This window comes from Gallinula chloropus, assembly GCF_964237585.1.
Source record: "Gallinula chloropus genome assembly, chromosome: 1".
Lineage (NCBI taxonomy): Eukaryota > Metazoa > Chordata > Aves > Gruiformes > Rallidae > Gallinula > Gallinula chloropus.
The window spans coordinates 7408796-7424063 of NC_140085.1; the positions used below are offsets into that span (position 1 = coordinate 7408796).

Consider the following 15268-nt stretch of genomic DNA (forward strand, 5'->3'; position numbering starts at 1 on the left):
GTTACTGGATTTAAATATTCAAAACCCACTGTGCTTGTTCCTCTTTGTAGCCTGAGAACCTGCTTTACTACAGCCAGGATGAAGAGTCAAAAATCATGATCAGTGACTTTGGATTGTCAAAGATGGAGGGTAAAGGAGATGTGATGTCCACTGCCTGCGGGACTCCTGGCTATGTTGGTAAGAAATTTGGTTATACTGTCAACCTGCACTTCCCAGCTGCATTACAAGTACACAGTAAAAAGGAAATAATACTTGTTTTCCAGTACAAATACACATGAGATTTTACAGTTGTTTGTTAGAAATAGATACTTCGGAAGTTGCTGGTGCTCTGCCTTGTGGGCTCTTCTTCAGATCTTCATCTGCAATCCAGATCAGGATTTGGGGGATTCAATTGAATGATTTTAATCCTTTGTGTTTTCTCAAAGACACTGCAGGTAGGTAAGTTAGGAGCACGTGAATAATATCTTCAGGCCCATCGATTCTGCAAGGCACTTTTACAGCCAAGAAGCTTTAGGTAATGGAACATTATTTTAATCATAAAGGATGGCATTTGCCAGATTGCCCTTATGGAAGACAGTAAACTGAAAGAGCTGCGTTCATTCAGACATGCTCAGTCATCCTCTGTTACAACCACATTGAGTGACTGACTCCTAGATGCCTGTATGCAAAAACTCTTTAGATCCTCTGGCCTTCCTGGAAGGTATCAAATTGTCTCCTACCGTTTCTTCTTTGCTCTCTTGTCCATTCTGTAACAATTGCAGCACGCTGCCGATTAGCAGGGCGGTTACCAGCATCCTTTAAAAAAGGTTTAAGTACCTGACTGTGGGAATTACATGTCAGCTGATGTTTGAGCAAACACTCTTTAAAAGGCTCACTTCATGCATGAGCCAGCAAGCCTGTGCCTCCTACGATACCCAGCTAGTCAGCTGAGACAGTAAAATTAATCCCTGGGGTATACACCAATCCATGAAACTAAAGTGGCGGTGGCTTCCCCAGGGATAGGCTTGTCTCACATCTTTCTGGTAGGAAAGCCCTGATGCTTTCCATGAGTCAGAGAGGCTCCTTTCGCTTTGTACCTGCCACCTCACCTGTGTTTTCACACCTCTGATGATACCGTGGTACACGAACTCAAACAGATGATGCAGTTGTGACACAGTGATGGAGATTTGTCCCAGAAATACCTCTTTCCAGGCATTACCTTGCCACTGCACAGGCACAGTCTATCCTGATAACATCAGGAATTGAACAGATTTCTCTGGTTTCCAATTGTGAAGCCATCAGCCCATCCTTTTTTATTTTAAGACGTATGAGTCAGGGTGCACTCTGTACAGCCTGAATAGCTGTCTTCTGTAATCACCCCAGACTGGAAATCTTCTTCCAAAGCACTAGCAGGAATTGAGCTGAGACAGCAATTTTCATAATTTCTGCTGTCAGCTCCTCTGTCCTTAATTAACATGTTATATTTTGTTCTGAAATGGGCATTGACTAGAATAAGTCTGTGAGATGCCGAGAAGCTCAGATGATGTTTGCTGAAGCACTGATGAAAATGAGGGACTGCAAGCTGCTTGGGCACTGAGTGATCTCCTGGCCTCTACCGCATCACCATTTACATAAGAAAACTTGCTATTTTGGAGAGGAAGCTCTTGGAGCATGTGACACGAATTGTAGTGCTTCGAGAGATGTTTGAGAGCTCTCATTACTCATGGTCTGGGTGCTGATAGCTACACAAGGGCCACCAGAGGCCCCTTGTTACCTTACTGAACACAGGATTTACTCATCATGGTTCAAGAAGTCACAGCCCTTTATTTCTGAAGTGCTGACCAGAGTTTTTCCCCTCTCTCACAAAGGAAAACCTCCTTCAGTATTTTGTTCTGTTCCTTTTTTTGCACAGGAGACAGCTCCTCCCTCCTCTTAAGTGCTGCCTCCTTTTTAAATTTTTTTTTTAATATAATTGGTTGCCCAGACAACATTTTCCAAGCACAGAAAATTGTTACTGTCAGCCACTGCAGTGATGCCCACAAATGGGCTTGTGTGAGTGTTATACCTCATGACGTGGCTTCTGCACACATGGTCTGCAGTTGGTCTGCAACCAAAAGCTTTCATGCCTTCCGATTTGTAGCACATGCCAAAAACGCCCTCAAATAAACATAAGAATCCTTCCTCCTGGTGACACAACATGAATGCATGTCCTCATCTGGACTGGGGCAAACACAGGCCACAGTGCTGGACCATAAGGGATCCTCTCTGCTGTCTCTATTTTGTTCTTTTTTTTCCCTGGCCATTTCACCTAGCGTTGAAGTAACACTCAGGAATCCATCCCTTACAGTGCAATTCCTGGCACTTTTCTTTAAAAGACATGTAGAAAACCTGATTTTCTAAGACTATATGAGGAATTCATTATTTTTGTCGGTTTAACAGCTTTTCTTTTAAATTCCTGGAGTAAAGTTAGGCATGAATCACATGCCAAAGGCACCCAGGTCTGGGTTAAGAAGTCATTAAAATCTGCTACTCTTTATATTTCTTTATCACCAGAAACAGATCCAGTTGATGCCACTGTGCAAGGTGCTGCACAAGCTTCTGATTTGGTAGCAGACCTGATTTTAACTCAGGTCTGCTGCCCTTTGCAAGGATGTGCAAGTATGCAAACCCCCTGTCATGTCAATCTAATTTCCCTGATTAGGCTATACTTTCAGTCCTGTGTGCTTCGATTTTTTACTTAGTTTCAGCTCCAAGAATGCTGGTACCCCAGAGACTATATTCCTGTTTAAGTGGTTCAGAAATTCAATTAATATAGGAGAGTGTAATTATAATTAAACTTCATAATAAATATTGGTTTTCTTTCTGAAAATCAAAGTATTGCCTATCAAATTAGAGTATACTTAAAATTTGTATAATTGGTAGTGCATTAGCACTGGGGGTTGGACTCGATGATCTCTAGAGGTCCCTGCCAACTCCTAAAATTCTGTAAAATTCTGTGAATTAGCTTTTAAGGTTCTGCCTTACAGATTAAACTACTGCCAGAGTGTTCAGAGATCTCATTCTTTCAGGGGTCTTGTCAGAGATTTTGGTCCTGTGATGAAAAGATGATGGTTAAAATAATTTAATCTAATTAGTGGAGTCACTTTTGTTAAGATGCACATATAAACGTTCACTTACCAAAAAGAAGCTCTGATAATACAATCTCTTCCAATGAGAAGGGTTTCCATTTTCTCAGCTGCCTACCACTCTCATCTCTCCATTTCTTATGGAAGGAGCCTGGCTGATGAGCTGGGACTAGATGCCCAACTTTTAGATAGTACCTAAATTGGGTAAGATGCAGCAACTTGTTTGGGTTATTTCATTGCAAATTAGGTGTGTTGATGGGCTGGCGTGGATCCCACCCCATCATCTAAACTGGAGAAGAAGTCATGTTTTCAAAACCCTGAGTGATCTGTGCGGTTATGGGCAAGATCTGTAAAAGCCATTAGCAATCTGTCGTGGGCTGCTCGGCTTGAGACTGTTTATAGGAACTTGATTTTGATGAAGAAGGTGCTCAAACCTGCCTGAGAAGGAGTCATCCTCCAGGCGTGCCAAGTTGGGCACTCACTGGGAGGTGACTACAGCCACTCAGCAAATTCTTCTGTAGATATTCTTGCCTGTTTGGGAATTAGGTCTCACTCACTGACTTTCCATAAGTGTTGGTCTCTCAAAAGCTGTTGTTACTTCTGCAGATGGGTCTTAGACTTGCAAGACACTTAGGAGCATTGAAAAGTTTGGAAAAATGTTAGAAAGTCTGTCTCAGGCAATCTGATCTCCTTTTGCAGAAATGCTGAATTATGAACTGTGCATGTCACTGACTAATATCTTAATCCTACTGAGGTTTAAAATTCTTGCTCTGAGTCCCAACCCAACATCAAGTAAAACTTACTTCCTTGTCATAAGGATTGGGCTGGACCCTGGATGTGTGTTTGGTACCTGTGGACCCACCTCAGTCACTGTTTTTATTCTCGGTAGTGCTTTTATGATAGGTCATTTCACACCTTTCAGCTTTGCCAGAATTCTAGTAGCAACCTCAGATCATATCAAAACTGTGCATTTCTCTGAGCCCTGCTCATGACCAAAGCATTTAAGTAAGCACTGGATTTCTATGTTGAGTTTTGAATTATTCAGTATCCTTTGAGACAAAGGTTTGATTCAATAAGCCTTTGGAATATCCTTATTAGTGAAAAGCAGCCCGAAGAGTTGTTTCAGCAGTAATATGAGTAATAAAGTAAAAATAAAGCATAGGAACTGCTCTCACCAGGCTTTGCTCAGGCACAGGCTTGTGACAGTGCAATTGCTCGGCTGTGTTGCCATATCCTGAAATGGGGTTTGCTTGCCTGCGGTTGTAGCTGCATTATAGTCCATGATGGGTCTTTAAATCTGACTCAGCAACATGAAATAGGGACAACAGGAGCACAAGAATCCAGCAGAACTGCCCTGAAGCTCTGATGTCCCTTGGAAACAGCACCAAATGCAAAGACTTGGCCATTCAGAACAAGATAAACACTGGAGGACTTAGTGAAAGAGGGAAAGCAGTTTTCATCCCAGGAGTTAGTAGAAGTCAGACTCTGGTCTTGTGGTAAAGCTGCTTCGTATGCCTCTTAGCCTATTTGCACCAAGAGGAAGATGCTTTGTATGGTGGTAGTGGAGATCATGCTCCTCTTGTGCAGTCTTTGGCTTCACAAGAGGGGCTGGATTAGCCCTTTGCACATCCAACCATCTTCTCAATACTGCAGGGTTTTTTCTCACTCTCTCTCCATCTTCTTCAAGTGGTACCTTTCAGTCCTAAGAAATGGGACTGGCATTATCTCCCTTTGATGTTCCAAAAAGACTGCTAGTTGCTCACCTTCCCTCTTGGATATCATGGCCATCTTGTACCGGTGCAGCCCATTCACATTTCCCCTTAAGTTGTAGCACTTGCCTACATGATGGAAATTGGCACTAAAATAGTTACCAGGTGAACAACTAGTTCTAGATTGCATCAAACCAATTTGATTGGCCAGTTGAGCCAAACAAAAATCCTTGTCCAATGTAAACAGATCTCTGCTTATTTTAACCCTATGAGATTTTTTTGTTCCTTCCACATTTACAGCAGATTCTGATTTTTCACTCTTCAAAACCATTGCCCTTTGTTCAAATGCCTCATTCCTTCTGCAACACAGCTTGTGGGAATCCATGTAAACTACAGAAAATAGCATTAGTTCTCATGAGACAGCAAAATCTGCTGGGAATAGCACCATCATGGGAGTGAAGGAGAATGAACTGCTTTTAAGTATGAGGCCGGTATGAAGAACAGGCACCCTCATGACTTGTACAGTTTGTTCAACAGGCTTAAAGTATCACAGCAATCCCCATCACTTGAGTTCTTTGCACAGGCATGGATTGCTGGTTTTGGCATCCAGCAGCTGCATTTTTAGGGAGCTTATTAGCATAGCTGTGCTCACTGGGGGTAATGGCATACTGCTCTGAAAGGTTTCCAAACTTTCTAGTTCTGTACCTTTTCTTCAAAGCTCCATCTGCAAGAAGCCCTGTAATTTTTTTCATATTAAAACCAAAACATAACTAAACAAAAAACTCTAACTCTAAAACAGGTCATTTGGCCTGGAAATGGAGTGCCTGGTGGACAACAGGTTGACCTTGAGCCAGCAATGGGCATTCATGGCCAAGAAAGCCAATGTCATTCTGGGGTGTATCAAGAAAAGTGTGGCCAGCGGGTTGAGGGTGGTTCTTCTCCCCCTTTACTCTGCACTGGTGAGGCCACATCTGGAATATTGTCTACAGTTCTGGTCTCCCTGGTTCAAGAAGAACATGGAACTACTGGAGAGGGTACAAAAAAGGGCTGTGAAGATGAGGAGGGGACAAGAACATCTTGCTTAGAAAGAGAGGCTGAGGAACTTGGGACTTTTTATTTTAGAGAAGACCAATGCGTATAAATACTTGAGGGGTGGGTGTCAGGGGGATGGGGACAGACTTTTCTCAGTGGTGCCCAGTGACAGGACAAGAGGCAATGGGCATAAACCTGAATATAGGAAGTTCCACCTAGACATGAGGAGGAGCTCCTTCACTGTGAAGGTGCCTGAGCCCTGGGATAGGCTGCACAGAGAGGTTGTGGAGTCTCTTTCTCTGGAGATATTCAAAACCCATGTGGACACTGTCCTGTGTAGCCTATTCTGTGTGATCGTGCTCTGGCAGGGGAGTTGGACTAGACAATCTCCAGAGGTCCCTTCCAACCCCTACCATTCTATGATTCTGTGATTCTGCCCTGGGAAGCATACCATCAGGTGGGAAGCATTTCTACAGGTGGGGTGAGGCCCTGGGACCCAACATTTACCTGCCATGTGTTGCCAGTAGCAATGCTGGTTTGGCCAGAAACACAATTCCTGGATGTGAAGCACCCACAGTGCAATATAATGGGGAAGGGTCCAGGTTTGCTTCATTGACTTCCCCATCTCTGGATGACTGTCTCATAGCATCTGAGTGCACAGCGGTTCCCTGGGGAGGTGTGATACTGGAAGCCTTTGCTCGACTGGCGTTTCCCCAGCGCCAGAAATGGGAGCTTTGACTTTTCCATTCTCCTTGTTGCTGTTTTGTCTCCTCAGTCATCTGTGTTGATACTCTAATGCCGTCAGCTCTTGGATTTTTTTCCATTGTGTCTCCTGTTTTTGCCTCTTGGCTCTGATCTACCGTTATTTCTAAGCTCCTCTGACTTGTTTTTCAGCTCATTAAATATTTCTGTCTTCTGTATATCAGAGACAGATGATGCTTAGCTATGTTCTCCTGTTCCTCTTGCATGTCTGCTCTTTGGAACAAAAATCAAAAGCAGCCATATGACCTTAAAATAATTATTTAAACCTCCTGCCTTTCTTCATTAAAGTTTACAAAAAGGGGAAGTAATAGCTTCATGTTTTCTTTGGGCTTGATCCTGTGGTGTTCTTACCTGCTTCACAGCCACAATCCACAGCATCTGCTGTCTGTTATCAATGCTCTTCACTCCTTTAAAACAGAGAGAAATTCTCCAGCTCAGTTTTTATGTTTTAAGAGGGAGACTCTTTATATAGTTCACATTTCCTCATCTCAGATTTGTTTTCTGTTATGTTAATGTGACATATCTGTATAATGTCAGCCACTTGCTAGAATATGTGGTGCTCAGAAGCCATTTACATAATATTTTCTTTGGAGGATATAAGATACATAATGTTTACCAGCCTTAAAAATGATGCAAACAAGGGCAGACAGTCAAAGGTAGAAGAGATATGTGAATAAAATACTGGGAATTCAGAAGGACTGGTGAGTTGGAAGGCATCTAATCACCTAAGGACAGGGGAAAATGAACTCTCTTCTTCAGCATAATATTGTCACAAGATTCAGTCTCGAGGGATGGGACAAAAAATGGAAACAGTCACTAATCCTATGTGATACACATTTTGAAAAAAGATTATTTTTAGAGGAAAACTTGGAGACAAATTTTGATGAATCAGGAAAGAGTGAGCCAGGTTAAGGGAAAAGAGTTGTCTGGCAAGGTTGTCTTGAGCAACTTTGAGGTACAGCTCTTTTATGCAAGAGAGGTAAGCCAGCCATACAGACTCCACCAGCTTGCTGGGTTATCTGGGAGATAGTGGCAGGCCAAAGAGGATGTTTCTCCGGTGATTTATTCTTTTATCACAAGTTCTTCTTCAAATTCATCCCCACCAGACTGACTAGCACCAATCTGTCACAGACTCTGACCCAGTTGTTGGGAAAGGAGTTGTGTTTTGGGTACTAGCTAGATGCATTTCAGAATTCCACAGGTCTTTCCCCTATTGTATAAAAAACTTTTAATTGTTTATTTTGACAGGCTACAGCAACATGCCCATGTCCCGGAAGGAGTCAGGAGCTTCTTGGGAATTGGGGTGCAGGTTTCTGCCAAGCACCTAAGGCCAGTTTAGGAGCTATTCATACTAGATATAGTGAAAACAAACCTCATTTAGCATGTAGTGTATACTCACATGCTACAACAGTATATTAGGAAGAACAATATATGAACAGAACCATAATTTTAATTTCTTATACATGCAGTGGTCCCAGTTTGCTGGATGACTTAAGACTGGGGTAACATTTGCTCTGTAATGCATATTGAGTCATGTCCCAGCTTCAGAGGTCTCCATAATGCTGCCAGGTATATTTTTGCCCACATTCCCCTGGATTTTCTTCCTTTTTACAATATCTTCCCAATGCGACTTGACCCTCTCCATCATTCTGCTGCTTGTGTAAGTCCAACCCATATGCCTTCTCCTCCTCATGTCTTTCATTTAATGTCTGTATAAACTCTCATGACCAAGCACCAGAAAGTCTTTTCTGTTTTTCATTATTGCTTCCTGTTCCCTTCCTTGCTGGCAGTTTTGACCTTAGTTTTGTTGACTTGTCTGGCTTAAGAAGATAGGTCTTTGAAGAGTCCTTTACAAGCATTATGTAGCTACTAAGTGTGAGGCTCAAGTTTTAATACATCTATATATTTCCCTTTTTTTTTTTTTTCACTGTTCTTCAAGTAACTAACTGGTTTTGATGTTGGTAAGACTCCTAGCAAAGAAAGATGTAACCCCAAAGAAACACTTTGCTGGGATTTGCCCCTTCATTATATTTTTTGCAGCATTTGAACTCCAAAGTACTGAGAGAAAATACAACGTGGCAAAGTCTGCTTTAGGAATGCCACAAGCAACGATTTCTTGCATGATTGTGGATGTTCTGCTTTGAAAAAAAAGAAATCTCAAAAGCTTCTTTACATGAAAAAGATTAGAGGCACAGGGGTTTAAAATTTAGATTTAAGAGTTTGCACTGAAAGGTCCCAACAGGGAAAACATAATGCACCAGGGTCCCAGACAAAAAAAAAAATGCACCTTTTTAACACTCACCAGTGTAAGAAAGGAAAGCAGACCCCCCCAAAAGCTTTAATAAATGCCCAGCAAAGCTCAGACACTGCTGGCTGAAAGCTACAGAGGCATAAGGCTCAGTTCCCTTGTGCATGTGCCCAGCTCCTGGTGCTTTTCCTTTCTCCCTCTGAGGTGTCTGTGTTCCCAGAGGCAGAATCAACTCCCTCTGGCTCTGATATCTGGCAGGATTCAGAAGGCAGTTGTTGGAGGGATGGTGACAGTTCTCCCTCCTCTCCTGTGGATATAGCTTATCGCCTCCCCGGTGCGTGGCACTTTCTGAATTGCCTGGTGAAGTACCCGGCTTGGCAGAATGGTGTGGTGAAGCTGCAAGGCTGTCAGGGTGAATGTGCATCTCAGCCCCAGCTCAGAGCTTGGCCCCGTTGTTCTCTGAGTCTCCTAAAGTACCTCTGACAGGGAGCTAACCGCCCTCTGCCTCGCAGGCATTTCCCTGTGCTTGGCTGTGATTTGTGTCCTTGGAGACACAAAATAGTATGGAATTTTCTCTGCTTTAGGAGTCATTCTCCTTTGTGAGTATATGAGCTTCAAAAACATCATGGTATTCGTGAATACAAGGGCTGTATGTGGAAGGTCTCAGGAGGCTTCAGGTTTCAGGATTCTACCTCTTGGACACATTTAAATGTTTGGTCTTGTAACAAGTGCTTGTTGGTCTTTTTATTTCCAGCTCCTGAAGTGCTGGCCCAGAAACCCTACAGCAAAGCCGTGGACTGCTGGTCCATTGGAGTCATTGCATACATCCTGTGAGTATCTGTTGGGTTTTCAGTCACAGGTTTGGGACCTGCAACAGGCTCTCCCACCATGTAGTTACTCATTCCATTTGCTCTAAGAAGGTTCATCTCTGATACTAGTGACCCAGAATAATATGAACCCTGGACACCTCCCGGTTACATAAAGGCTGAAATTCGAGCAGCAGTGGTAGGAAATGAGCCAGGACCCTTCAAAAGCAAAAATCCTTGCTCCCACCTGAACTACACTGCATTCGAATAGTCAGGATTGGCCAGGACGTGATGTTAGTGAAGTTGTTCCCTCCCCTCCTCAGGTTAACTGACAAGAAACAAATTTGGCTATGTCCACAGAGCAAAGCATCATGCCCACTGGTATACCCTGAAGGGCCACCTCTTTCAAGTCATGACTATCATGGCTTTTTGTTCCCTGGAGAGGACACAGAGGAAACTAGATGATCTTTAAGATCCCTTCCAATCCAAAACATCCTGTGATTCTGTAAGGGGGAAGAGCTTTTCATGTACTGCAGTAAATTATTCTCATCAAAACATAATAAAAAAGTATTGAGAAATTTACTGAAAATTAGATCATTTTCTCTAACACATCCAACCATCAGGTCCCATGGGAGACCATGAGCTGATTTCTGCCCTGTCAGTTCTGTCACTCTTCCATCAAGCCTCTGCATTCATGGCTGAGATTTGCTCCTCTAATGAGGCTAATTGCTGCTCAGAAGAGTGGGGATTGGTTGCTTGAGAAAGCCACAGGAACAGGACTTTAATGCCTTTTCCAAAGTGGTGGATAGGTCTCAGAACTCACGTGTTTAGGAGATTTAGTGCCTGTCCTTGTTCAGTACCTGCCACTCTTCTTCACAATGGCTTAATAAGATAATTTAGATTGGAGGGAACTGCAGGAAATCCTTGAGTTCAGACCAGGCTGCTCAGGGTTTTATCCAGTTGGGTCTTGAAATTCTCTGGAGACAGAGGCTGCGCAAGATCTATGGGCAAAGAGTTCCACTGCTTAACTGTCCCCATGGGGAAAAGGTTTTTCCTTATGTCCAGACTTACTTGCCTCCATGAAATGGGGCAGCCAGTACTCTAGATGTGGGTACATCTTCAGCCATGGAAGTAGGTAAGCCACGTCCTGTCGCAGCAACAGCACTTGGAAGGATTGGAGAAGTGTCCTGGCCACAGAGGTCATAGGATGACTGTAGTACCAAGGATCATTAGTGCTGTCCATAGAAGGGCATCCATAACATTTCTGGAAACCATCACCTGAATCCTTCTCTATGTGCATGGGTATATGAAGTCATAACTAATATTTAGGTTGGGAAGGACATGCAGAACCTGTTGTCTGTGAACCTGCAGGAAGAGTCCCTCTAACACAGGGGCCTGTTTTGATGGGATGATCTGTGCTCAGGTCATGAGTCCATTTATGCCATCCCCATAACAATCACTTTGGTTGCATCTGCACAGGGTAGCAGACTTTGAAGCAGGAGCAATTCATGAAGGTCTTTGAGAGGAGGTCAGGCTGTCACCTTGGGCTGACTCAGGGTGACCATGCAGAGCACAAGAAAGCTGTTCCTTTTGTGAGAGAGAGCACAGAGCTGCTGTGTAGCTGTTGACTGCTGCAGAAACAAATGTCTTTTCATGCTGCCATTACCAGTGCTTCCCCTATTTTTTTCATTTTTCCCTTTTACACAGCTGTCACCGTTATACAAGAGTGAAGCAAAAAGCGGCTCCAATGAGGCACAGCATTAAAGCATTCCTACTTTGTTCCCTTTCTCCTTATGCAAACATTTCATGGCTTGTCAACATGAATAACTTTTTGATGGTGTAGTAGAACTATTTTTGCCAGGACAAACCTCATTGCTTTATTACCCACTCTGTGCAAATGTTCATTTTTTTACATTTTCATTTAGTCTTGAGCATAAGCTGTGTGCTACTCAAAATAACTTCTTTTATATTAACAGAGTATATTTATTTGCATTTATGTTTATTTATTTAAAACCCCTCTTTATGACCGGGTTTGCCAATCTGCATGAATATTTGAAAACTTGTTGAGTACAAAACTTTGCAGGGAGGTAGATTTATCTTGGAGCAGCCATGGACAGCAGGATGCAAAAACCTTCTGCATAACAAAGCAAAAATCAACAGTGCTGATTCTGACTCTGTGGCAAAGCCCAGCAGGACATACTGCAGCAGTGAGGAGGACAGCAGACATGCCAAAATACTTCAGACTGCCTCACACATCATTCCCTAGCGGTTTTTTAGGTGAAAGTGGTGCGTGCTGACCCAAATTTGTCACCTTTTACAAGCCACCCTGAACATGGAAGGCCTAAGGATTGGGGTTTTTTGACATTTTCAGTCCTTTCTAGCCATGGTAGGTCTATCAGCAAGAGTCTTTTCTGTAGCTTTCATAGTACTCTGCTGAATACCATCTTCAGAGAGCAGGAACAGATAGGATGCATTTTCAAGACAGCAGTACGTTGCCTCAGTTCCAGACTCAACCACTGCCCAGCTGGCTCTACATGTGCCTCAACCCAGCCTGGGTCAATGACCACAGTCTTTTCACTGGGATGTGCCATTCAGTTGCCTAAATTTCCACCTTTAGTACCATGCTGGCATATTGGCACATGTAAGACACTGTGGAGACCTTCCTTCTGGAGTGACAGATGTAGGCCAAGCAGGAGACCATGGATTGTGTCAAATAGCACCAGATGCCCATGCTGAGGTTACTGGATTACACTCTGCTCCTTACTCAGCCCCCTGCCTTCACCGTATGGTTTCATTTGCATCACTCTCCAGTCTCCATTGACTCCATCTCTGCTGACTGCAATGAGAGCGTGGAAACCCAGCCCACATCTTACATGTTCTAATCTTGAGCTGGATCTCATCCTTGCTTCCAGGAATAGCCAGAAACTGCAGGCATGGCCTCGTAAGAAAGTGGGTGTCAGAGGTGCAGTAAAGACAGAGAAGAGCGGTCCTTCCTTTAACTGGTAGAAAGTAGCCCTGCTGGGGTGCCTGATACCACCAGTGATGGGCACAGGTCCAACATCCAGGTCAGCTGTCTCAGAGCTGCCACAGCATGGAGTGAGCAGAGCCAGTGTGCTCACCCCACACAGCACACCCTGGTGCTGAAACACCACAGGCACCAGTAGCACAGCCATCCTGGTGCCCTGCTGGTAGTTAATCCTGCCCCGAGCAGAAGTTATTAATTCCACTGTATCACCACATCAACCTGGATATGACATTTCCAGCTCTGCAGTTAGCAAAGCTGGGGCTACTTGCACATGCCCAGGCTGGCTGGAGACATATTTATGCGTCGGGCAATCCAAGCACATCATCCTGCATCACCTCCCCACCTCTCCAATGAATCCTTACAGCCACTCTGAGCAGGAGGTTGTCATTTAAGAAGATGGAAACTCAGGGGAATCCAACACAGGAGCCAGGCATAAATTAAAGATGCTTTGAGCTATTATTATGGCAAGTGGTTTGAGTGCCTCCAGACACAAGCTCAGTCTCACATGAGAGACTCCAGTTTATGACACTGGAAGAACAAACTGTTTCTGGGGCACTGGTGCTCCAGACAAATATTTGTTTCTGTGATATGCAAGGTGAAGGATGTCATAGGAAAAAATACCTTTGTTTCGGTGCCAGTCTCTAATGCTTCCTGTTAATGACAGGCAGATTGCAGAGGCTGCACCAGTGGAGTTTTTATCAGAACCTGTTTTGCATGAGAAGTCATTATTCACATGAACTAATTTTAGCAGCCTGAAATTTCCTGTTATTCCAGTTGCAATATTTCTCAATTTGAAGCAGCCTCACTCCTGGACTTGGCTTTCTACGTGTCACAAGGTAGTTTTGATAATACATTCATCTTAAAAATAAAAAAACCCATAAGAGCAACATGAAACTTCACTGGATTCCCAGCAGCTGGATTTTGGAACTGTCTGTGTCACATGAGGGGTTGCAAAAGCTTAGGAAGCTAAAATACTGATCACATGAGTACCTGATATAATGAAGATTAAGTTAATATATGCAAAAAAATAGACGATCCTGTTCTAAAGCTGCAAAATCACTCGAGGCCACAGAGTGCTCTGCCTCAACCTCTGGTTATTCATTGTCAGCACCTCCTGTTTCTTCTGCACTAGGCTGAATCTGATTCTGTTCACTGGTAGGACCGGAGAATTACTGGGGGTTTATTGTTGTTTATAAACAACAAGTATCTGGAAATACACTTTCTTGTACTTCTCTGCTGATGAGTTGGTTTGGATTTTCACGTAGACGTGCATGAAATCACCAGTGATGTTTGTAGGGATGGATTAACCAGGGACAGTGCAAATTATGCTATTCCAGAAAAAGTTTCCACCACCATCCCGAGGTCATGTGTTGGGAAAAGCTTGTCAGTCATCTCAGCTGCTCAGCATTACACACAAGCCTAAGCAAAAAAGTGAGGAATAACTTACTTTTTTGGTACTGGAAGGAGAGTTAGTGGTGGCAAAATGCACTCAGGCATGTTGGATTGCTCGGGATAACGCAGTTAAACAATGGGAAAACAACCTCAAATGATTGCTTCTCATTCTCTGCTGCTTAAGTTAATTTTTATTCCCCATGTTAATATGTCCAGAGTTTCATGAGGGCACCAGTGTCAGACAGCATGGGGGTCTGTTCCCAAAATAAGAAGAAATACATGTGTTTATCCCTATAAATAGCACTTGGATGACTTCCCTCACTATACATCTAAGGTCTCTGAGCACTTACTGAATTCTTCACTCTAATCTCACTGTAAAATTGTTTGTAAAACTCACCCTGGTGCCTCTTGTGTTACAGGCTGTACAGTGACCGTGTGAACGGGTTCTTTAGCCTTTAGTATCACCCTCAATGTGTAATGAGAGCTTCCAGGGGTTTGCTTTCTCTGCCTGCTGAGGAGAAGCTGTTCCCAGTATTGCTCTTGTGCTCTCCTGATGGCTTCTAGAAACGACTTCTGGCAATATCTTCCTTTTGTTCATCCACCTGTGTTTTCCTTATCTGCATCCTATTCTTTTTAAGGCAAGACTGGGAATAGGAGGTTAAGGGAAAATCTGTTGCTGATGTGATAAGGTTGCTAAATAATTCTGAAAAGCTTTTATTTGGCAAAACTGCGAGAAAATGATGACAACTAATAGCTGCCTGGAGCTCCCCCAGGACAGCACAGGATTTTTTCACATTGAAGACAGAGGGGTTATTTTTGTGTTGCTGCATATCTGAAGAAAAGCAGCAGAACCTCTGATACTGAGGTCATTTTTTTCACACAGAAATGTCCAGAGCAGATGGAAATGAAGCCGCTGGGATTTTTATTCTGTAAGAATTAAATAAAAACTTATTATGGACTTTGGAAAGTGGCCCAATTGCTGGAAGTCCAGCAAGATTTCCTCCAGCCATAAATTACATGACAGGCTAATTTACTGGGGCTTTCCCATCCCTTACTGCAAAGTCACTAGTGTTAAAACATTAAAGTGATGTTAAAATTTCTGTGCCTTCCTAAACTCTGGTTTGAAGGGATAGGACAGCACAACAGACAATAGTTTGGCTCCCACAGGAAGGATCTGTGCCAGCGAGCCC

The 15268-nt window shown here is 43.3% G+C and overlaps 1 protein-coding gene across 1 annotated transcript in view; it reads left to right on the forward strand.

Moving 5' to 3' along the window:
- Positions 1-15268, forward strand: part of CAMK1D (calcium/calmodulin dependent protein kinase ID) — a gene marked incomplete at its 3' end in the record, with an annotated part of 227028 nt that overhangs the window by 189731 nt on the left and 22029 nt on the right. The window contains exons 5-6 of the mRNA XM_084268080.1: positions 51-177; positions 9610-9685. Of these exons, the coding sequence (XP_084124206.1) occupies positions 51-177; positions 9610-9685 (203 nt within the window). The remainder of the gene's footprint in view (positions 1-50; positions 178-9609; positions 9686-15268) is intronic.